Source organism: Lynx rufus, unplaced genomic scaffold, assembly GCF_022079265.1.
Source record: "Lynx rufus isolate CCGP_SWC_20201006 ecotype Redwood Valley unplaced genomic scaffold, mLynRuf1.p SCAF_1, whole genome shotgun sequence".
NCBI classification, from domain to species: domain Eukaryota; kingdom Metazoa; phylum Chordata; class Mammalia; order Carnivora; family Felidae; genus Lynx; species Lynx rufus.
Window position 1 is genome coordinate 14,379,478 of NW_025814823.1, and position 24,776 is coordinate 14,404,253.

At 37.4% G+C, this 24,776-nt stretch overlaps 1 protein-coding gene across 7 annotated transcripts in view; it reads left to right on the forward strand.

Moving 5' to 3' along the window:
* Positions 1–24,776, forward strand: part of NBEA (neurobeachin) — a 691,423-nt gene that overhangs the window by 557,786 nt on the left and 108,861 nt on the right. For all 7 annotated transcript variants that reach the window (XM_047078787.1, XM_047078803.1, XM_047078809.1 and 4 more), the window contains 4 exons: positions 2,674–2,791; positions 3,106–3,208; positions 10,873–10,988; positions 22,568–22,680. In XM_047078787.1, coding sequence (XP_046934743.1) covers positions 2,674–2,791; positions 3,106–3,208; positions 10,873–10,988; positions 22,568–22,680 — 450 coding nt within the window. The remainder of the gene's footprint in view (positions 1–2,673; positions 2,792–3,105; positions 3,209–10,872; positions 10,989–22,567; positions 22,681–24,776) is intronic.

The window sequence follows — 24,776 nt, forward strand, 5'->3', positions numbered from 1 at the left end:
AGGCCCCCCTGGGCTCACTGGGGAGGGCATGGCTGTAGCTCCTTGGGGGGTGGAGAAGTCACTCTGGTGCTCTGGCGGGGTACGTGCTGGAGCTCTGTCCTCTAGAACTTTTCAGAAATCCACCCTCTAGGGAGCTGGTGAAACTGTTGAGGGGAGAGGTTCCCGCCAGAGGCAAGTCTGCTGCAAAACTGCCTGGGGCAGGGGGAGGTACTGAAAAAAAAACCTGCCTGTCACTGGGTCCTGGTGGCCATCACACCCTGCAGAAGCCTGGCAGTGGAGAAACCCCAGTTCTTCGGGAAGCTGCTGAGTGAGCGAGCCTACCAGCCCCGGCAAGGAAAACCCCTTCCTCCCGCCTGCGGGTTCTCTTCAGTGTGCTTTCCTGACAAAGCTTCACGTCGTGGCAGCTAACAGAGCAAAAATAAAGGGCACAGGTTCATTTTCGCAGAACAAGCAACTAAGGCTGAATTTGGAGCTGGAGGACCATCAAGTGACGGCCGGCAAAGCTGGGGAGACAGTCTCACAGGGAGCATTCCAGAAGTTCGACTAACTCCTGTGTGTTTGTGAATGGCCTGCCTGCTATAAGCGAAATAATGGAAAGGAGCACTTGGCCAAATATTCATTGCATCATGCCCAAAGAGAGAAATAAGTAAAAATAAGAGTGTGTATGTGTGTGAGTGCGTCTGTCTCCATCCTCACGGCGTAACGGTTTTCATATAGGGGCGCAACACAGCCTTCCTGACAAGGTCTCTCCTTTTTTATGAGATTATACGCATTGTACTGCTTTGGGTTTTCAAACAGCCTTAATAGTTTCAGTTTTTAGTGAACTGATGGTCATGTGGAAGATAGTTTTTGTTGTTTTGGCTGTTTTACTTGCCCTGAAATTTTTCCTATCCGACAAAAAAGTTATCAATCTTGTATCAGTACTCTCCCCATTAAAAAAAAAAATTATACTGGTCTATGAAATTTGAATCTGGGGAACATTGCACCCAGCTGAGAATGTATTAGTATGAATTGTGGCAAGTCGCTATAACCCTTTTATGAAATGTATAGTTTTACATTTAGAAACCCAAACACAGATGTCACTTTATGCTCGACAGTAAGGACATAGAAACTTATAAACAGAACTTAGATAATAGCTCAGGCCAGGTACTTAAGGTTCATTGTCGCTGCTTAAACTAGCCAGTAATAGTATTATTATCACTGTTTTTCAGATGATGAAAATCAGATGGAGTTAAATAATTTTTCCAAGGTCCTCTAACTGCTATATAACAGAGCCAAGATTTGAACAGGAGTCTGACTGGCTCCAAAATGTTTCAGGATTTAAATAGATGTCTGACTGCTTCCAAGAACTTTCTAGCATCCAGGGAAAGACAAAACTGAATTAAGGAGTTAGAAAAAAATGGAATTTTCACAAACTAAAAGACCAAAGTATCATATATTATATATCTTTTCCCAGAGAAAGGAAATGTAAAAAGGGAATTCATAACTTGTTTTTAAAGCTTAAGGAGTATCATGCATGTAGAATTAAACTAGTTTTGGTTTCACCAGAGCAAATTTAAATGTGATAGGTTGTACAGAGTTTACTAGTGCAAAGAGAAATGTATTTTGTATTGTTAACTTGCAATGGTGTATCAGGAGGGAATGCATTTGTTTCAGATTTGCCTGTAGTGGCTTTATCAAATATGGACTGATCTGTGTCATGTAACAAGAAGTGCAGGTGTGGTGGTTGCTGACACTGTTTCACTAACTCAGTATTAGGGCCAGCTTTGCTTCAATTTCCTTGGCCTTGCTCTCCTGGTTATACAATTGCTGCTACAGTTCCTGCCATTACATCTCTATTCAAGAAAGAAGAAAAAAAAGTGTGCCAGCTACATATCACTCATTCTGTCATCTTTTCTGAAACATCCCCAACTGACTTTGGTTTTGTTCTCGTTAGCCAGCTCTGGGTCAAATGTCCTCACCCCTAGTTTCAGTGGAATTTGCGAAAGCAAGGAATAACTTTGCCATGATTGGCTTAGACCATGGGTCAGCCAGATTGGCCCCAGGACCAAATTCAGGCCACCTCTGTTATTATTAATTGGAACACAGCCACACGCATTCATTTATACATTGTCTGTGACTGGTTTCACTCTATGATGGCAAAGCTGAGTAGTTGTGATAGGGGCCATATGGCCTTTAAAGTCTAAAAATATTTGCCGTTTGTCCTTGTACCAAAAATGCTTGCTACCCCTACCTTAACCAGTCATGACCCATTGCCTGGTGTTGACCACATAGACACTGCTGCTAACTGGGCTTCCACTAAGCAAGGAAGAAGGAAGAAGAGGAATATTGGAAAAGAACCAACAGAATATGTCAAGTTACCTTGCCCAACTAATTATATACAAGACCAAAAACTATAATGTGTATCTGTTTTAAGTCACAGGGTCACTTTGAATATATAATTTTTCTGCTGTTCATTTCTTCATGAGCCAACCAAGAAAATGCAGGCAGGTAGAAATTTTGCAAATGCTGTATACAGAATCAGATGATTGGCAGTGTTGTGATATATCATGAATCCAGGAAGATAATCCCTAATTTACTGACTTTTATACAGCACTGTCTAAGATATTGTCAGACTAAGTCTTAGACACACATTTCACTGATTGACACTTCCCTTTCAACTATTTATTTTAGGTTCTTGCATACACTGAAGGACTTCACGGAAAATGGATGTTCAGCGAGATACGAGCTGTCTTTTCAAGACGTTATCTTCTACAAAACACTGCTTTGGAAGTATTTATGGCAAACCGAAGTAAGGCCCCTTAAATATTATGAAATGTGCTCATATTTGGAGGTTATTTATTTACATAGAATGATACGGTTTTCATTTTTCCCTGCTGTATTTCTCTCTTTGATACGCCCTCACTAAAATAAGAAGAAAAATTCGTTTGTTTGAAAATGTTAATCCTAGATTTTTCCTGGATAATGCTGTACAGAAAGCTGATTTTCCATGAAGATACATTACCTTGACAAATAAATCATGAGAGGCACTTGAAAATGATTTCTAAAATTGATGGTTAGTTCTCCTGTGGTTTTCTAACTCGTGTTTTTTTCTTTTTCCCACAGCCTCGGTTATGTTCAATTTCCCCGATCAAGCAACAGTAAAAAAAGTTGTCTATAGCTTACCTCGGGTTGGCGTAGGGACCAGCTATGGTTTGCCACAAGCCAGGTAATTATATCATATCACGCATTATGTATGGTTCGTTAACATATTTTAATCCTAGTATGACAGAAATATAAATAAGGTTATACCATTATAATTATTTTGAGAACCAAGGCATTTTCTTTCTCTGCAAGTCATTTGTAGGCAAAGAGGCTGTGAAACATCTATTTTAAGAATGACAGAATAGTTAATGTATAAGTTTTATTTGACACCTATATAAATGAGGAAGTAAAAAAGTTGATTGTATATCATAGCTCGCACATCATTAGGACATTTTTGCTGAAGATCTTACAAAAAACATACCAGAGCCTCATGATATTTGTGATTAATTGTTGCATGATCGCATATAAACTGTTTGTAAAAATGCTGCACATAGATGCTTCTTCATGAAAGTAATAAAACTCTTAGAATTTGTTGGGGTTAATAGTTATGAATGATGGTGTGATTTTAACCATTTCCTAAATGTTTCATCTTGGTATTTTAAAACATAATTTTGAAATCTTATTTTATCAAAAGATACTAGTCTAAGAGAAAACATAGTAATTATGTGTATCACTAATATCAGTCAGTTTTTAGCTCCATGTAACTGAATACCTATCTAAAAGTGGCTTAAACACTAGAGTGTTTCGCTGTTTGAGCCTTACTTTATCAAAAGTCTGGAGCTAAGGAGTTTCCAGTACTGTCTCAGACGTTCAGTGATGTCAAGACCCTCAGTCGGCCTCCTGGTCACAAAATACCCACTAGTGTTCCAGATAGCACAGCTTCACACAGTTGCATTAAAATGGGGAAAAGACACAAAGGGTTTCTCCTCGAGCCTCTAGGTTTTAGGAAAGAATATATTTGTCAGAAGCCTCCTGCAATCTTTATCTTAGGTCCCTTTGGCCTGAATGGGCTCACCTTCCTGTCCTTTGAACAATCACTGCCAAAGTGAAGTGAGTTAACTGGCTTAGGCCAATCACCCTCTGGGTAAAACTCAGGGTAAACTGTACCTCTGAAGTCCTCGCCACCTCCTGCTTGAACAAAACAGGTCCCTGTTGGCCAGAAAGAAAGATACTGACTTGGGACAGACGAACAACAATGTCTTCCACACCAGTCACTCTGTCCATGAGAATTATTGCAGAGCCCAGCGTGGATGGACAGGAAAACTAATCTTTGTGTATCTTCCCTTAAATAGGCTACAGACATTTAAAAGACAGGGACTGTGTCTTCTGTATCTTTTAATCTATAGCACCTAGCACAGAGCCTAATTGCTGAGATGCTTTTTAGGTGCTACTCAACTAGAATTACCTTGATTTACAAAGCATCCGTTCTCGTATTAAGCTCACAGTGTAAAACCAATTCACTGACATGTATGTACAAGCTCAGGATATTTGCTAGGAGAATGACAAGATTAAATTAAGACATTAGTGGATGATGAAGAAATACTTATGTAGAATACAGGTCAGAGGAAAAATGCATTTAATCTATCGAAAAAAAGAAAATGAGGTTAGTTTTGCAAGACTTGTTCTTACTGAATCGAAGCTGACTCATGTAATCACTGCTTCCTTTCCCAAGTGCTTACAAACTGTTCGTTTAATCGTCAATTCAAGGATTTTTCCAGGAATTGACATTAAGAACTGACAAATAGGTCTTTTTCCTTTCTGAAAATGATCTTCTGCCTCCTGACATCTTTCTCAATGATCATGATTCTTCAGAGATTACCCATACAGGTTTCTCAATGATGTGTGTAATTTCCTTCAGTACTCCTGGACTTGCCTCGACCTGGATTCATTTAAAACAACCGGAAGTTCTTTACTCTCTCCCTTACCCAGTATGAGTATTATTTCCCCTTTAACCACAGTTGGTCTCCCTTTGACTTCTGGAAGATCATCCTTCTTGATGGCAAAACTGGAAACAAAATAGATGCTTAATAGTTTTGGTTTTGCTGTTGCTTCAGACAGCCATTCTACCTTAAAACCCTTTTTTCTGGTCCTTTGGCTTGCCCCTGCCAACGGCTCAATGCATTCTTAGTTTCCTAACAATATTCCAGAAGTCCAGTTTTATGTATTTCCTATGAGATATAGCCTTGGGAGCAGCAGATAGGGGTGAGAGGAACACTGAATCTGGGCTTGGACCTGCCCCTTCCTGGTGGGGTAACAGTCACAGAGCCTGATACACTGAGTGGGAACTTAGTTGAAAGAATGAATAACACTAGGCGAGAGGAGTGACACTCTCATCTGCTATAAAATGGAGACACTATCTTTGAAAAGAGATGTTTTATGAAAGTCTTGAGATCATAAAGTGAAGGCATTTTGTAAACTGTAAACACACATACACACTATACACGTATATGGAACATGTTCGCACATAGATAAGTAGGGAGGTGGGTAGGAGGGTAGGTAAACAGATAGGTGCACCTACACCCATAAACACATGTGTGTGAAGGTCCTGTTATATTTACAAAATTGTCAAAGAGAAGGGATGATGTGTGGCTCCTACAAGTGGAAGCCTTCCAGATGACAGTATTTTGACAGAACCACGAAGGGTTTTCTTGACATTGGGTCTTACCGGTTTAAGCAGAGTTTATCAAACTCTAGGAAACTTACTCTAAACTAAACCTACAAGATTTATAAGCAAAATTTTATCGGGGTGCCTCGGTGGCTCAGTCAGTTAAGCGTCCAACTTCGGCTTAGATCATGATCTCACGGTGCATGGGTTCAAGCCCTGAGTCAGGCACTGTGCTGACAGCTCAGAGCCTGGAGCCTGCTTTAGATTCTGTGTCTCCCTCTCTCTCTGCCTCTCTCTCTCTCTCTCTCTCTCTCTCTCTCAAAAATAAAAATAATAAAAACATTGAAAACAATTTTTATCAAATTCAAAGGCAGGTATACTGCTAGAATAATGGCCTTCACATATCACATAAGCCACTTGTTGGACAAGCCCACCAAAGAGATAACATTACAAATCAGATTGTTGCTTTGTCCTTTTAGAATGAAAGGAATATATCCTTTAAGCTAGCATAGCTTAATGAATGCCTCTTTAATTAATTAATATCCATTTACTGAGTTTTCGTTTACTGAGAACATCCCATGTGGCAGGGACCATACTTTGTGTTTTAGTTTATAAACATTATATGCCTTCTTCTTCTTCTTCTTCTTCTTCTTCTTCTTCTTCTTCTAGCTTATAAACAACAAATTCTTGAAATTCTGTGAGGCTAGAAGTCTTAAGATCACGATGCTAGCAAATTTGGTATCTGACTACAACCCATCTCCTGGTTCATAGATGGCCATCTCGCTATGTCTTCATGTGCCAAAAGGGAGCTCTCTGTCCTTAATTCTATTTTTTAACGTTTTTTTTATTTATTTTGAGAGAAAGAGAAGGTACGAGTAGTAGAGGGGCAGAGAGAGGGAGAGAATCGGAAGCAGGCTCTGTGCCACAGTGCAGAGCCTGATGCAGGGCTTGATCCCATGAACTGTGGGATCATGACCTGAGCCAAAACTGAAATTCAGAGGCTTAACCAAGTAAGCCTACCAGGCACCCTCTTTGCCCTTAATTCTTAAAACAACCACATTCCTAAAACATTGGGATTATCATCCCATTGTACAGCTAGGAAAATTTTGATTTAGATAAGTTACTTATCTTGCCCAAGTTCATAGCTCAGACCCTTCATTTCTATCCTGTGACATCTGTCAAGGTTTCCCACATTGCTCATAAGAACAATACCATCACCCCTGCATAATGATTGAAAAATACCAGCAAAAACTTGCCCATATTCTGGATTCCATACTGATTACCATTGTTTGGTCAATGCATTTTTCTATTCAGATAGCACAATCAATTAACTTGGGATTTAATTAGATTATTTACTTACCAAAGATACATCTGGTTGTATCCATAAGGTTTGTGATTTTAAATGGTTGCCATGTATTGTGGTACTTAGTAGCTTTTATCTCAGAGGGCAGTTTGTCTTCATCTTATCCCCTGATTCTAAAAGTATCGTAATGTATGGGGCGCCTGGGTGGCTCAGTCGGTTAAGCGTCCGACTTTGACTCAGGTCATGATCTCACAGTATGTGAATTTGAGCCCCACGTCAGGCTCTGTGCTGGCAGCTCAGAGCCTGGAGCCTGCTTTGGATTCTGTGCGTCCCTCTCTCTGTCCCTCCCCTACTCATGCTCTGTCTCTCTCTGTCTCAAAAATAAATAAAACATTAAAAAATATATATTTTAAAAGCATCGTACTATAGCCCAAATACATACCAGCCATCCTCATTTAATATCTAAATTTGTTGTAGATGTTTTGAACAGACCTATTGATTTACTGTTTCCCATTCTTCTTCTTCATATGATTGAATTATTTAATTTTTTGGCATCACATATCTTTTTAGCCATTTTTTCTTAGAGGGTTGCCAATAATTCAAGTCATTTAGTATGGACTTATTGAGATCCCACTATATACTAAGTATTGCTAAAAGCAAATCATATAACAATAAGTAAAACAAGGTTCCTGCTCTCAATGAGTTTATGGTGGAAAAGGTGAAGCAGTAAACAGGAAAAGCTGGTCGTTTTCCTAGACCTGCTGATAAGTGGCTTTTCTCAATTCCTTTCCCATGCCCACATTTTTCTATTACTTTCTCTAAGAATGACATGATAACTTTCTCCCATGATTCCCATTATTGGTACTTAGCAGGATTTGTGTGATTTTGGGTTTGGGGTTATTTTTGATGGTCAGAATTATTTCCAGATCAGCAATTTTCTTCTTAAATTGTTTGGGTTCAAAATGTCAACAAAGGCATTCAACATTTTATGATATATATTGTAAAATTTTAGCAGACTTCTCTGAGCGTGCTGCAGGTAAGAATTTTAGAATAGCAAGAATGTGATTACAATAGTAATACTGTGCAAATTGGACCAAACATGTGATTATAATAGCACAATGCAAATCGGACTAAGCAAAGTTTATTAATTCTTTGATGATTCAGAGCCTATGTTAGCCTGTTGCCATGACAAAGTCAGGATCAGGGATAAAGTTTACTACATAAAATAGTTGTGTGAGTAGAAGTAAAGCTGGAGAAATTTTAAATATTGATATCAGTATGGATCAAAATCTGGAAGCACTGTAAAAATCATATTATAAGTTAATTGAAAAATGTACCGAATTACAGAATTGATGTATGAAATACATATACCATTTACCATTGCAATGAAGTGAATCATTAGACTCATATGGTTCATTTGGAGTGAGTCAAATATACATTACTAGCAAAGTTTTTTAAAAAGTTAATATTTTAGGGGCGCCTGGGTGGCGCAGTCGGTTAAGCGTCCGACTTCAGCCAGGTCACGATCTCGCGGTCCGTGAGTTTGAGCCCCGCGTCGGGCTCTGGGCTGATGGCTCAGAGCCTGGAGCCTGTTTCCGATTCTGTGTCTCCCTCTCTCTCTGCCCCTCCCCCGTTCATGCTCTGTCTCTCTCTGTCCCAAAAATAAATAAACGTTGAAAAAAAAAATTTTTAAAAATAAAAAAATAAAAAAGTTAATATTTTAAACATTGAGTTACACCTAATTATTCTTAGAATTCATAATTCGGATTTGAGTTTGAGATAACAAGTTCCTTTCCATCCTTCCCCCCCTCCTTTTCCTCAACTAATATGTATTTTAGCTCCTACTTTGTACAAGACCGTGCCTATTAAGATTCCGTGCACATAGAAATATTTGACAATAATCCATGAAACAAAAATAGTCATAAGTCCACAGTTCCCAAACTGAGCAGCAGGGAACCTGGGATGTCACAGTGAACTCACAGGCTTCTGCAGGGCATTTCATGCTTTTTAAGGAAAAACAGCACCATCTGTCAGATACCGCACAAACTCTTAGCTCAAGTTAGTTCTACATTTCAACATTAGATAGCACTGTGTTCTTTTTCATGACATCTTAGCTTTGTAGAACCAGTTTTTGGGAGTTGCTATGATAAAAATTTAAAAAAAGGAGCTGCATGAAACTCAGTATGGAACAGGAGGTGTAAGGAGTGGTGTCAGATATAACAACAAGGCTTAAGAAGCTGTGCAAAGCCCACGGTGCACACATCCCGTTACTAAGTAATTGTAGTTATTTAAGAATGAAGTAAAAATACTATTTTTATTTCAATTTATGAGTATCATATTTTCCAACAGCTACTTAGTTGTTAAGACTTATGTATTTATTATTTGGATCTAACCATCTAATAAACATGACTGTTAGGTATTTCTCTTGGCCCAGGGACAACATGAAAAAGTCCTTGACATACCAAGGGTAGCGTGAATTGAAAACATTTAGGAACCTTTGTCTTAGGTTAGTGATCATTTTAGAAACTCAGTGGCTTTAGCAGACTTTTACAAATACAGGTCACTTTCATTGCTTTTTACATAAACACAATGAACCTCAGAAAGTTCATAATTTACACAGATCGTCCCGATTTTACTCCCTTGAGCTATTCCTGTGTCCCTTCTTCTGAATTCATATGTTTTCAAAGTTCCCGGCTTGTTTTTTTACATCGTTAGAGGGATATGTACAGCGTAGGTAGAGGCTGTACTCCCATGCACACTCTTTGCGGAGGCCTGCCACAATAACACAACTGTATCCATATATAAAGTTCAGTGGCAGCCATTATTATATGAGGTTTAAATCAAATGCTTACAAGCTGGCACCTGACTACCTGCCTACGTAGCTTATTAGCATGGAGTAGATTTGCTATATTGTTCACAAGCTACTTTTACTTGAGTGTAGTTTCACCTTTTTTGGTCTTGTTGACTTGTAAAATACCCATATGCAGCCATATTATTCAAAAAGGTGTTTTCATTGGATAAAGAAGATGTGGTATATATACAATGGAGTATTACCCAGCAGTCAAAAAGAATGAAATCTTGCCATTTGCAACTATGTGGATGGAACTGGAGGGTATTATGCTAAGCGAAATTAGTCAGAGAAAGACAAATATCATATGACTTCACTCATATGAGGACTTAGAGAGACAAAACAGATGAACATAGGGGAAGGGAAGCAAAAATAATATAAAAACAGGGAGGGGAACAAAAACATAAGAGCCTCTTAAATATGGAGAACAAACAAAGGGTTCCTGGAACGGGTCGGGGGCGGGGATGGGCTAAATGGGTAAGGGGCATTAAGGAATCTACTCCTGAAATCATTGTTGCAGTATATGCTAACTAACTTGGATGTAAATTAAAAAATAAAAAATTTTAAAAAGGTGTTTTCATATTGGTTTATTCTGAATAACTAAATGTATCTTTTCTATGGTAGAATTTTCAAAGATTGCTAATATCTGCAATTAAAATGTATTTTTTTTTAATTTTTTTTCAACGTTTTTTATTTATTTTTGGGACAGAGAGAGACAGAGCATGAACGGGGGAGGGGCAGAGAGAGAGGGAGACACAGAATCGGAAACAGGCTCCAGGCTCTGAGCCATCAGCCCAGAGCCTGACGCGGGGCTCGAACTCACGGACCGCGAGATCGTGACCTGGCTGAAGTCGGACGCTTAACCGACTGCGCCACTCAGGCGCCCCTAAAATGTATTTTTTAATCTACCTAAGGATAAACCATTAATTATTTTAAGTGGATTGACACCAAACCAATGTATTAGTTAATACTGATTTTTAAAAGGCATGAGTTAAAAGAGACTATGTTTGTTATGGTTTGCTTAATTTCTAGGAGGATATCACTGGCCACCCCTCGCCAGCTTTACAAATCTTCCAACATGACTCAGCGTTGGCAAAGAAGGGAAATTTCCAACTTCGAATACTTGATGTTTCTTAATACTATAGCAGGTAAGACATCTCATTCTTTAATTTCATAATACATTTGTGTTCATCAAAAGCATTGGTAATATGACTTGATGGAATGCATTTTTTTTTCTTGGAATTCAAATACAGCATTAGAATAAATGTGGGAGCACTCACGTTAGATGTTATCAGAAATGGTACAAGCTGGCACTGAGGTTTTAGATGCATTTGTTGTTGAAGAGCCTTTTCCTTGCTCCCCTTTGCCATTTCCTTTGCTGACAGCTTTGTCTGAAGGTTTATTAGAGTCAACAAACCATTGCCAGAAAGTGTCTGGAAATAATAATGGGAAAATGTAATTTCCCTACTTTGTCATTCTCGGCAATAGCAGCTAGACAGGAGAATAACAACAGGATTCTGCCTAGTACAGATGTCACCTGGATTATGGCATGATTGGGTTACAGGATCTTTTCTTCTTAAAATCTTCAAATGAAAATATAAAATCAGATTGCATTTCTAAATGATGAGTAACTGCCATCAACCTCAGCAGTACTGTGCCTGCAAATTAAAAGAAGGTAGTGGCTTTGTTTTCCTGTTAAATCATTGGCTGTCTGTGGTTAAACATATTTATGAGATTTAAGTGCCTCTTTCTTTTTTCCTAAATTAAGTTCCAAAAGCCCTTATTCATGTTGAATTACAAAAAGTTTACCTCTATAAATCAGGCTCTGCAAAAACTTCTTGGAATAACATGAATTGAAGTAACTATATAAACACATATGCTCCCCTTTGGTTCTTGTTCTATTATGAATGAAGGCTCAGAACCATGAATTTAGAGACATGTTCTCTGAATAATTGCTTAAAAAGGATAACTGTGTAATATTACTCTTCTCAAATCAATCACATATGTGTGAATATGGATGCTATAGGGGTACACATAGTAAATATGGGTGATGCAGATATATATTAGATAGGCAAGAGAACACAATTTGTGAACAAAAGGGATAAAAAAGTTGTTGAAAATGTTTTTACATTTTAATCATTTAATACATATTGTAATGTAATGCCTTTGTGAATAGGATACTAGAGGTACAACCAAAGGTCTATTACGTAAAATAAAATTTTATTGTATATTGTATACACACATCTCCATCCTCTACGTGTATCTTCATGATATATTCATGATGTCTTTCGTATATATAATATATATGTGTATATACATGTGTATATACACATATATATGTCAGTAAACATGATGTTTATATCTTAAAGAAACCTATTTGCTCCCTTAAAGATACAAGAAACAGGTTATACTGTTTAATTGGCACATATCGTGTCCATGTACAGATGGAGTGAACTTAAATATCTGAAATATAAAAACCTTCACTAGCATAGGCAGGTAACTGCATGATGTAGCAGAAAGAAGCTTCAGTGCCAAAGAGAAGGATAGAATCTGAGGTGTGCCAACTTTGTCCTAGAGCATAGATGGAATTTCAGGTTGTAACCCTGTCCTGGACTTCGCTCTTTCAGTAACCATATTTAATCTGTTTACATCTGTTGTATCAAGTGATACGTTTGGTCGTATATTGTCTCATTTTATACTATTTTAAAAAAATTTTGTATTCTTTTGTTTTTCTTTGGCCTTGTAAAATTTCTTCCATTTGTTAGTGACTGTAGGAATCCTGTTATTAATTCTCCTAGAGATATGTTTACATTTTTAAAAACCCTCTAAAGTATATTTTCCTTATTTTTGAAGTCAAATATGAATCAGCAGTTTTAATTACTCCTATATAAGAACTTAAAGTCAATTTACTTCTTGTTCACTGCTTATTTTTGTCAATATGATTTGCTACCCAGAATCTATGTTCTTATAGAACTCCTATGTTTTGGAGTCCCTATATTTTGCATATTATGAAGGATTTCAAACTCTACTAAAATTTTCTCCTTGTTAATGCAGTACATCATTTTCAGCTACATGGATCTTTACCTGATTTTTAGGATAATGTTTGGTCTCTTTACATTTTTCTGCAGTGTTTTTCCATATTCCCTGTGTTAGGCTTCTCTGTTATCTATGCTTGAGAGATCTATCAAGGCTAATTGTCTACCGTATGTCATGGATGGGCATAAGATTTTTTTCCTTGGCTGTGTTAACTATTTGGAGCTGCTATATATAAAACTGGAAGACAGGGTGATATACCTCACTCACAGTTCAGTTTCCAGTCGAGCTGGCATTTATATTAAACTGTTCTGCCATTCTAAGGTGGGTTTCTTGCTATCTTTCTGGATGCAATGTGGTCTAGTTCATTGTTCTAAAGGACTCTTCTAGTCTCCATCCCTTCCCACTACATTTCACTGATGTCAGACACACTTCCCACAATATGGTACAGTACCGCCTATAACCACCGCCTACCCCATGCCTGTTGCTGTCTGGGAGTTTCTTTCTCTGTCAAGCTCTGGAAAGATTACAGTCTGGATAAGATAACATTGTGTTCCCATCTGTAAGCTATACCTGAGCAATACAGACACTGTTTTTTTTCCTGGTTGGGACAGTCTTTGGGTTTCTGAGCCAGAGCATGCAGATCCTAAGGGATGTCTCAGTGTCATTCTACTCTCTTTTGAATCACTGGGGTCTGTTTCATTTGATGGCATAAAGAATGTATAGGCCACTGGCTTTTTAAAAAAGAATTTATTGGGCCTTTCCTTTATAATGATCATATCTAAACATTGAAGCCCGTCTGTTGTAGACGGCGGGATAAAATGAAGTATAAAATTGGGACTAGGAGCTCAGAGCACTTACAACTGGATGGGTAAATGAACTATACATAAATAAGAGAGCATTTTAAATAGCTGATGTTAAGTGCTGAATAAGTGCTGTAAATAATGAATGCTCTGAGAGCTAAGCAGAGTGGAGGAATTTTAAATATGTGTTTGGGGAGGAAAAAAAGAGCAGAGCTTTACAAATATTTCTGCCGGTTGGACATGTGATGTGTTCAGTGGACACGGGTATCGTATCTTGGCTCAGAGTAGAGAATATTGGAGCTATCGGTAAGAGCCAGATTGTAAAGAGCCTGATCTTAGACTCTTAAGAGGTCAGTATGGTTTTGGAGTAGAAGGGGACACAATATAGAGTTTTAGGAAAATGAAACTGATGACGATGTATGGCCTGAATCAGAAATGAGATAGCCTACAGTTAGGGAGAGCTGTTGATAGGAGTGTATTACAGGTCTCTAGATATGAAGCCAATGTGTTCAGTTTTTTAGTAAATAGTCGCTGAACACACACTCTGGTTCTGACACTGCAGAGGAAAACTAGAGTGTGGTTTCTGCCTTTGAAAAGATGATGGCGTAGTTGGCGAAACACATACGCACACCAGCAATTCCACGAAAAAGTGATAATTATTAGAACAGGAGAACATACAAAGCCATTTGGGGTCACAGAACTAGAAGGCATTACTTGTAACTAAGAGATCAGGGAAAGTTTTTCATAGGTAACACTTAAATTGAAAAGTATAATATAAGAAGTCACTGGAAAGTAAACAGAGGGCATTCCAAGAGAAAAGAAGATGTGGAGTGAAGAGTTGTATTAGAAGAGTTAAGGAGGCAGTAGGTATGGCCGCAGGTATGGCAAAAAGAGCGGGGGGGGGGGAGAAATGCATGACTCCATGTACAGTGTCATTGTACAAAAAGGAGAAATCACTGTAATGTGCTCTAGTTTGGTGGTTGGCAGTGTCACTTGGAGACTTGTGAGAGGTGACTATTCTCAGAAGACTCCTCCGACTTACTGAATTTGAGGCCCGGGGAGTGGGCCCAGCAATCTGCATTTCAGTAAGCTTTCTAGATGGTTCTGATACATATATAGTTTGAGCACCAATGCTCTAGCCATTTAAGATCTAATTAACAGAACAATATTTGCATATAAAAATATTTAGAATATATAAGAAATCATGCAGTTACATGCCATTAACAGTCGTTAAGAGTTTACAAAAGTGGCAGATGAGGATGAGATAGTCTGTTCAAAGGAAGCCTCATAGAAAAGGTGGACTTTGAATTAGCTCTTAAAGGATTTTGTCTAGATAGATGATTATCCAGGCAACATGAATCTTTATACAGAAGTGGAATTGGAACGACAATTGAAAAAAAAAAAAGCTATGAATGTAAATATCCTGAGGTACTTTCCTTGGATACAGTCCTGCTAATTCTTCCCTGGCCATCATCCTCAAGTTTTAAGTAGGAGTGCCATTTTGTACAGAGCACTGGCATTGAAGATTTGGGTGATGGTTTTGTAGAGATGCTTCACTAAAGCCAAATTGAGTATTTGTTAGGGAAGTAATTGGAATTGCCAATGTTTCTGATTTGTGGAGGAAAATGTATCCATTCATTTCTTCTTATTGAAACATTTTTCAGAGTTCTCTATGGATCCTAGAATAAAGGCAGCTGTAAAGATGTTACATTGAGTCAGTATCACTTTACTAACATGGGTTCCACTAAATAATCATGTTGTTATGTCACATGGTTTTGAGAATGCAGTTGTTGTTCAATAAATACTTATTTAAGGCCATTGATTGAAACTTAAGATTTATCATTTCTTGAAAGGATGTTAGTGTTCTTACTGACAAATTGTATTTCATTTCCTGGGTAATCCAAAGCCAGTACATGGTTGGCTGATAGTATTACAAATGCCTTTTTTAGAACATCTCTTTAATTATTCTTAATATCAAGCTTCAGAAAAAATAAAAAATTAATTATTTCCTTGTTTAGTGTTATGGTTTCTTTTGGAAATAGTTCTTTAATATTATAATTAAGAAACCATAAACAATAGTTAGCATTTATTGAGCAATTTAGAATGTTCCAAATATTTTTATAGGTACTTTATGTGTATTTACTCATTTAAATGCAACAGTAACCCTAAGAGTTAGGTTCTGTTCTTATTCCCATTTCACAAGTGAGAAAATAAAGTACAGAGAAGGTAGATAACTTGCCCAAGTCACAGAGCTAACAAGTGATAGAGTCAGAATTCTGATGTAAGTAGTTCGGCTCCACAGCTCCCTTAACAAGTTTGCTTCCAGATATTCATGGCACCATTCAATTTCCTCCCAAGTCATCAGCTTTATTCTATTGAATGCTTAAAAACCTAAACAATTAAAGACTTGCAATAATTTTATCATTTTCTTTTATATTTCATCAAAATAAGCTTTGAAAGTTTATTTGTGGCCATGAGTTTTGCGGATACTGATATTCTAGCACTAGAACCGGGCGTGGAATTATCACTTCTGATGTAGAACCTGGTATTATTTTCAGCTAAGTCTCAGATCCAGAGAAACCCTTTTTGAGACAGAGACTTGCTTGCAGGAAGTTTATTGGAAAGTACCTTTGCAATCACGTCTGTAGGGGAGTGAAGAAAGTGGAACTCAGCAGAAAGACAAATTGAAGCCCAAGGCAGTGCGGAAAAGGCAAGGGAGACAGGAGCTAGAAGTTCAGAGTTGTCTTGCCTTGAAGCAAGGTGGCCAGGCCTTCATTACCTCCTCCACACTGCTATCACTGGATGCAGACTCCTGGGAAGGAGACAGGATCTTGCGTGAGAGGGCTTTCTTCTGATGCTGGCGACTCCTGGAGAGGGACTTGGCCGAGCACCACCAGCCACACGGTCAACACCAGCAACATGGCCACCAAGCCAGCATCCTCCAGGATACCAGTGGTTCTCAGAATCACCTGGAGGGCTTACTAAAACAAGGATCGTTGGACCCCATCCCCAGAGCTTCTGACTCAGTAGCTTGAGGGTGGGGCTCAAGAATTTGCATTCCTAACAAGTTTCCAGGTGATGCTGATACCACTGGTCTAGGGCTCACACTTTGAGAACCATTGCACCACCTCTATATTCGTTAAAAGATATACCCCTTAAAGAGGGGCTACTGGGTAACTCAGTCAGTTAGGCATCTGACTTTTGACCTCTGCTCGGGTCATGATCTCCCGGTTCGTGAGTTCAAGGCCCTCATCAGGCTCCATGCTGACAACGTGGAGCGTGCTTGGGATTCTCTTTCTCTGCTCTCCTCCACTCTGTCTCTCTCAAAGTAAACAAACTTAAAAAAATAAATAAAAGATATACCTAAAGATAGTTGTATTAATCCTCCATAGCACTCATATCTTCTATAGCACTGTCTATATCATATATTTTGGCATTTATGCTAATTTGTCCTTAGCATTTTATGTGTATATTTCATCTCTCTAATGAGATTATGAGATTGCTACAGAAAAAAAGCAAGTTTTGCTAAGTAAATACCCATTAAATTGAATTGATTTATACTTAGGCTTTGCAAGTGTTTTGCTGGATTGTGTGATCTGTTATATGAATTTACGAGAATTGCTGGATGAGGGATTCTTTAAATTTCCTGGATTAAAGTGAAGATTTACAAAATGCTTGGGTGGCTCAGTGGGTAACACTTGATCTGATTCTTGATCTCGGCTCAGGTTGTGATCTCACAGGTTTGTGAGTTCGAACCCTGCATCAGGTTTTATGCTGACAGTGTAGAGCCTGCTTGGGATTCTCTCTCTCCCTCTCTCTCTGCCTCTCTCTCTCAAAATAAATACATAAACTTAAAACAATGAAAAATAAAGTAGAAAAGTTACATGATGGGAATCTGGAAAGAAGAAACAATCTTTCTTGGCTTCACATTTTCAAAAATACAGGCTAATGTGACTTAGTAAATTTACATTTTCTTTAGAAAAGCATTTTGGTTCCTGTCTTACACTCTCAGACTCAACCTTTTTTCTCCAAAATATTGTTTTAGCATGACATATATAATACATTTATGCCCCATTTCTTGTTCTTCATATTTTGAGGTCTGTCATACTTGGCCAATTTTGCTTTTCTCCTTTCAAGATGCTTTTAAAAATAAGATTCTGTATAAAGCATACAGCAACAGTGTCTTAGTATTAATGCATTATTAGATTTTTTTAGACCCTCATGTGATACATGTATATATACATAATTGCATATAAATAAGCACACATTTTATTATATTATATATAGGTGAGTTTTGTAAAGATACTTTACATGAAAAGTTTATCAAAAATTCTGAAAACATACTATTTTTAAAAGACACCTAAAAACTCACAGATGTTTTCATAGCCTTTATTTTGTTCTCCTTATAAATTTAATAAATATTCATTATAGAAAATTGGAAATATAAATTAACTCACTCATAAGCCTAGCCGTATATATCACATTAACAATTTTGGTGGCTTTTTTCTTTTTTCTTTTTCCATGTGTGCCTGTCTCATTGGGAACCTGCTACAAATGTAGGTTCGGATTCTATTTTTTTGATTTCATTAAATGTTCTTGGGAAGACATGATTTTTAAAACTGCATGAAAGTCCAGCTCAGGACTCTGGTATAATTTATGTAACTATTTCTGAAACACATGGTTTGGTTTGGTTTGGTTTGGTTTGGTTTGGTTTGGTTTGGTTTTCAAGGAACATTAAGTTTTGGAAGATTTATGTAGAAGAATTTTTTCTTTTCTTTTTTATTTTTTTTTACATGTAGAAGAATTTTAATAATGCTTGGAGTTCAAATAAAATATGGTTTCCACCTTTAATTCCTGGAGTTGACCCGATTTCTGTTCATTGTGTTCTGAAAGATACAACCTATGCCTCATTTTATACCTTATTAGATACTACCATGAACAAGATGTTAAACCCTGGCATTCTTGCATTTAAGAAAATAGCAGAGTGATTGCTAACATAGCTTTGTCTAAATGATTCTGTTAGGTCTGAGGATTTTTCTAAAGGTTTTCGAGTTGTGTTTCATATGATCAGCTAATGAATTCAGCACAACTTCCCCAACCCCAACCTTTTTCTCCTGTTTAGCATTTTCCACTTTTTTACTCTGTGATGTACAAGCCCTCCCTGGTTAATTATGTATATATTTAGCTACTGCATGTGTTGGGCTTATTATTGTCATCTAATTAGATGTAACTTGAACTGCTTGCTTCTAGAAAAATCATTAAAAATTCTTTCCTAATGACCTAGAGATGACAAAATGTCTGTAAAGTGTGAAGAAGCAGACAAGCACAGGAACATCGCTCTTAAAGAGTGTTAATCCAGATGCTGCAATCATCTAATTAAACAATATTTTGCTGTCATTAACATTTTCACCAAGGAATTGCAGTTATAATTTCTTTGTCAGCTGTCTCTAGATCACTTTACCTTCAAAACTAAAGTGCCATATAAAAACATTAAATTGGATGGTTTAATTAAAAAGTTTTTTTCTTTAAATGAAGAAACATATCCAGTGTTTCTGAGATCTCATTTACTGTGCTTCACTTTTATTGTTTGAGTAGATTAGTGTCATAGGCTTGCAATATTTAATATTCATCTTCTAAGATAAAACCTTATGAGCATAGTTAGTAAAAAAAAAAAAATCAGCACTTACCACTGCTGGAAAAAAAAGAACCCTACCAATTACAGCATAAGGTTATTTACTAAATTTCAATTATCCTTAAAAAAAAAAACCCAAAATATAAAAAACAAAAAAACAGAACAGTTGATAAGTAGGTTCCTCCAAGTGCCAGAACCTAATAGGTATTACTTTGGAAACATTTCATTTTTTTTTTAATTTAGTAAAGTCTTTTGTTTGTTTGTTTCACTAAGGTGTTTAGTAAAATAAGTAACATGCTAATTCATGAATGCAGAATCCCAAAGTACCATTTAATTATTCTTTTTCATCCATGTGATTTTTAAATACATTGTACATTTTTCATTTAAATAAAAAATATATGTTGACTATCCATATTGCAAGGCTTTTATGTGAAAATTTTTATTTAAAAAGGTTTGACTATAACTGTATAAGTACACTTATTTATAAAATTTTTTTGTATTTATTAGAATTTAAATGGTGCTATCAGCCTTCGTAATTTAAATATTGCTAAATTTTCCTAAGAATTTATTTTGAAATAACCTTCCAAAGATCATTAAAAGTGAATTACAAAACATGTTGCAGAGAGCAATTTCATAAACTGTGAGTGTTGGCATCCATCAATGTTGTGTGTGTATTTTAAAGATAATGCTTGCTTTCTTTGTTCTTTTTCCAGAAATACTATTCTATCATTTCCTATATTAGAAAGTCACTTTTATTAAAACGCTGGTATCTTCAAATATGGTCTCTATTTTTATGCTGTTTGCATTTATATGATAACATTTAAGTATTGAGTCAAGAGAAATTGGCTTTTTATTTATTTTATCTTGAGAGGTTTTTTTTTCCCCTTAGTGTATATGGTATAAAACTTTATCAGAAAATTTAAAAACAATTACGATATCTAATTTTCAACTAATTCATTTTTATGAATAATATAAATGTATGTTACATAAATAATAGCAACATTATTCTATGAAAATACACTCATTTAGTGGAAGACCTACTTTTCATTGAAACCGACAGATTTCTAAGTAGAATGGTAACCCAGAAAACGACAGAGCCTTAAATATGCCATGGGCCCAGTTAGAATCCCAGAAATAGCTCTGCTTAACCGATCTAGACTCTCTCTCTATATTCCATGTGTAAGAAAAAATATGGATAGTAATCAGGTGTCCTAGGCTAACATATACATGAGCTGTCAATAATACATTTAAAATTTTATACTTTTATACTTTGTACTTTGCAGTGATACTGGTTTGGCAGAAAATGTTCATGCACAAGACTTTAATAAAGGTTCCAAATTCTTATTTATTCTCATCAGTATTATTCTTCCCAGTAGCCTTACAAACATAAAACAGGTGCATTCATTGGCCGAGCTGTCTAGCCGCAGACATTTTCCTCATGGTTCACCATGTCACTCTGTCTCGTATGTAGTGCATTGCCTTTGCATGGTCCTCATCCGCCAAGAGACCATCCTGCAACTTTCCTTTTTCACTTGGCTGTTTGTTCACCTTTTAAAATTTGGTTCATTTTATGCCATTTTTATCATATGTGTATTCATTCCTTCCACAGACATTTATTGGCAAACAGTGTGTTTGAGATTAAAAATGAAACACAACCCTAGACTCTACATTCGTGAGTGTGCAGAGTAATGGGGAAGCAGACAAGTAAACGTGCATTAGGGGCAACTTACATCTGTGTGAGTGCTGTGGTGGGGGAAGGTAGGGGAGCCCGAACCTGCCCCTCACCTCATTCCGGGGAAGTGCTGTCTAGAGGTCACCTACCTCTATAATACGTACCGACATCAATGCACACACCTAAAACAATATGTCATTTTTGTTGTAAAATATAGATTCACAGGTAAAATAGTCACCCAGTAAAATGTGTATGAAATGAATGAATTAGTTTGATCTGATGCTTGCAATAGCACATTTAGTTCTCCCTTGGATTATAGTTCGTTTTTTTTTTTTTTCTATTTCACAATCACAATTACCAATTGCTGCAGGAAGTAGGTATCATTTAATGACAATTCTTGACGACAAACAAGATAACGTATGCATATCTATGTTACCGTCGTGCTATATGTGGTGTGTGCACTAAAGCATTCTGGATGAAATCCATACAAATGGATATAAATTATATTAAATCCATGTAAACCATCACGAAGTACTGGTGAAATCACTCTTTTGTATGAATTTGAATGGAAGTTAGAAAGTTGCCCATGATCAGATTATGACATATTTTTACCTAAAAAAAAAAAAAAAAAAAACTTGTCCAACAAAAGTTTTCTTTGGCCCCTGTTTCTTTAATAGCGATTCTCTTAATTCCCTCTGCTCACATGTTATTTCAGTACCAGTTTATGAGGGCAAGCCAGTGCTGTGCTTTCCCTAAACTTTCCACCTTCCCGCTGTGCTTCAGTGAAACTCGTAAGTCATTCTAGGAAAAAATAAACGGCAAACCCAACCAAAGGTCCAGCAGTTGTACCCTAAAGTGAAATAACATAATCCCTAATGTGTGGGACATCTGCCTCTGAACTTTTTCATTCTGGCTTCAGAGGACTCCCGTGAGCCCTTCTCAAGTGATCCTTAGAACCCTTGGTATAAGCTCAATGTAGCATTCTGTACACTGGCAATATAATTTCTAGGTATATAGTCATTGGAGTAGAATACCGTCACATAACCTGCAAATGTACAGGTCGGCAGGAGGACCTCATCCATGATCACTTTTAGGAATCTTCACCAGCAGGGAGGGCTCTGCTCTTCAGGCCGGTCATATCGTCATCACAGCCGGCAGCAAAGCAATGGAGAAGGGAGGCGCCCGCGTGGCAGCGGGTTGTAGTGGGTCAAGACTAGGAGTGGGGCAAATCACTTCTGCTCATGTTCTATAGATTCGAACCTCTGAGTGCCATGCCCACAGCTGCCTGTGAGGAAGGTTGAGAAATGTGGTCTAGCCCAAGAAGATAAATCAATGACGATCAACAGCTAACAGTCTCTCCCACAAGCTTCTATTATGAAAAGTCATTCTAGTTACTCGTTTCTTAATTATTATTGAGTGAATTCACTTGAAACACATTGTTGCTGGAGTGCTTTTTATTAAACAAAGACGTAGTTCAATAAACAAGTTACTGTTTTCTGAAATCCAATGGTTTCCTTATATAAGAACAGAAACGATTTCATAAGCAATTCGTGCGTACGGGTTTTCATTTCTCTTTTTCTTTGCTAGGACGGACATATAATGACCTGAACCAATATCCTGTGTTTCCATGGGTATTAACAAACTATGAATCAGAAGAATTGGACTTGACTCTCCCAGGAAACTTCAGGGATCTATCAAAGGTAACTTTTTGTTAATTTTCTTCATAAGACTTTATTCTAAAAGCGTTCCTACCAGGTATATTTGTAAGAAGTAAACCTGCATCTTCTTTTGTGGTCTGTGACTAAAGCACATCAATTCTTAGCATAGGAACTAAGCTGTAAGAGGATAAATTAGTACTAGCATAGACAGAATGAAATGCATACTTGAGAAAAAGCAGATGTAAGGAGAGGTTGCTCACATATCCTTGGTTTCAAAGGTCAAGGTAAAAAAAAACCTGAAATTAGAACAAAATATTATGGTAAATTATTTCTATGATATATTTCTTAGGTGATACGACATATCATCTTGACCATCTGCACACACACGCGCTATGTAGGGAAACGTAATAGTGAAAAAAAGTAGGGCACAGTAATTTATCAAGGATCTGTTAAGATACAAGAGAGAAGATTTGGCCCCAAAAAATGGCAAGAAAAAATACATAATGGTGGATAAGAATAAAAAAGCAAATTTTCGGTTAGTTTACCTCATTTATCCAGAGAAAACTTCAGTGGGTTACTAAATTATTTGAAGTGCAGTGAAAAATTAGGAACTAAGCCCCAAAATGCTTCTCTGGAGCGTAAGCTGATGTCAGAGCCAGACCCTAAAGTTTACACATACACTTCAGCCATTTTAAGCCTCAGCTCATTCACTCTGAATTTCGCTCTCTTTTTTATCATACTCTTTTTTTTTTTTTGAGAGAGAGAGAGAGAGGGAGAGAGAAAGAGAGCAGAGCATGAACGAGCATACCAGCAGGGGAGGGGCAAAGAGAGAGGGAGAGAGAGAATCTTAAGCAGCCTCCAGGACCAGCACAGAGCTGATCTCAGGGGCCTGATCTCAGGACCGTGAGGTCACAACCTGAACCGAAATCAAGTGTTGGATGCTGAACCGACTGAGCTACCCAGGCGCCCCTCTACCATTCTTGGTTGTCCGCTTTAGCATCCCGCACCAGTAGGGGGCACACGTGTGTGCGTTTGGTTTGGGTGCAGGGAGGGCTGAGGGGCTCAGCAAGAGATGCATAAGCCCTGCAAGTCAGGGAAACATGCATTGTGGCCAATTTAAAAGTGATCCCACAGATAGTTTTTAACTCAGCACACCTTCTCTTGCCTCCTTTCTTACTTTTGGAAACTAGACCTACGAGGTTGAAGTTCTGTATTACACGGCTTACTAGCTGTGTGACCTGATGTCACTTTCTCTTAGCCTTGGTTTCCACATTTGTAATGCGAGAATAGTACCATCCTAAGCCACACGGTTGCTAAGATCAAATGACACATGCATTTAAAGAATGTGACACTGGTACTTGGCACATTGAAGCACTTCATGACTATTAGCTACTATTATCATACATGCAATATTTCTTAGCCTGTTTTTGAAGCCTGTGTACAAATATCTGCACATTCTTATCTGTTGTTCACTCTCTAGTTCTTTTATGTTTTGTGTGACCTCCTTATCGAAGCTCTGTTGCTACCTCATTGCTAATTTTAGTTATGATGTTACAGGTTTGAAAGGGACCTGAAGAGATGAGTTAGCCAACATCTTACTGAGAATCACACATCTGGGAGAAAACAAAATGCTAGCAATTTCATTCTAATATGGTCTCAAATATAGTAATTTTTCCAGTCCAAATGAACTGAACAAAAATCTTGCATCATTTACCATGGACGAGTAATTATTCAGGCCCAGGTAGATAGAAACAGTGTACTTCATGGGGCCTGCCCTCCCGGAGCAAATATAGTTATAAAGTATCTGAATCATGAAACCATTCTCTGCAAAATTGAATGATAAGGTATGATATTTTACAGAGAACTACATGAGAGGCAATAGGCAGTAGTTAGGAAAGGGAACCCCGGAGCTAGACTGCCTGGGTTCACATCCTCATTCTGCCAACTTACTGGCTTCAGGGTCTTAGACAAGGTTAATTTTCGTTTTGCCTCAGTTTCTTCACCTGTAAAATATGGGCAATAATAATAGATGTGTTGTGAGGATTTGATGAGTTAGTAGGTGTAAAGAACTTAGGAGAGTTCTTGGCATCTCAACATTAGCTAACACCGTATGTCTAAAGATAATGTAGTAAATCATT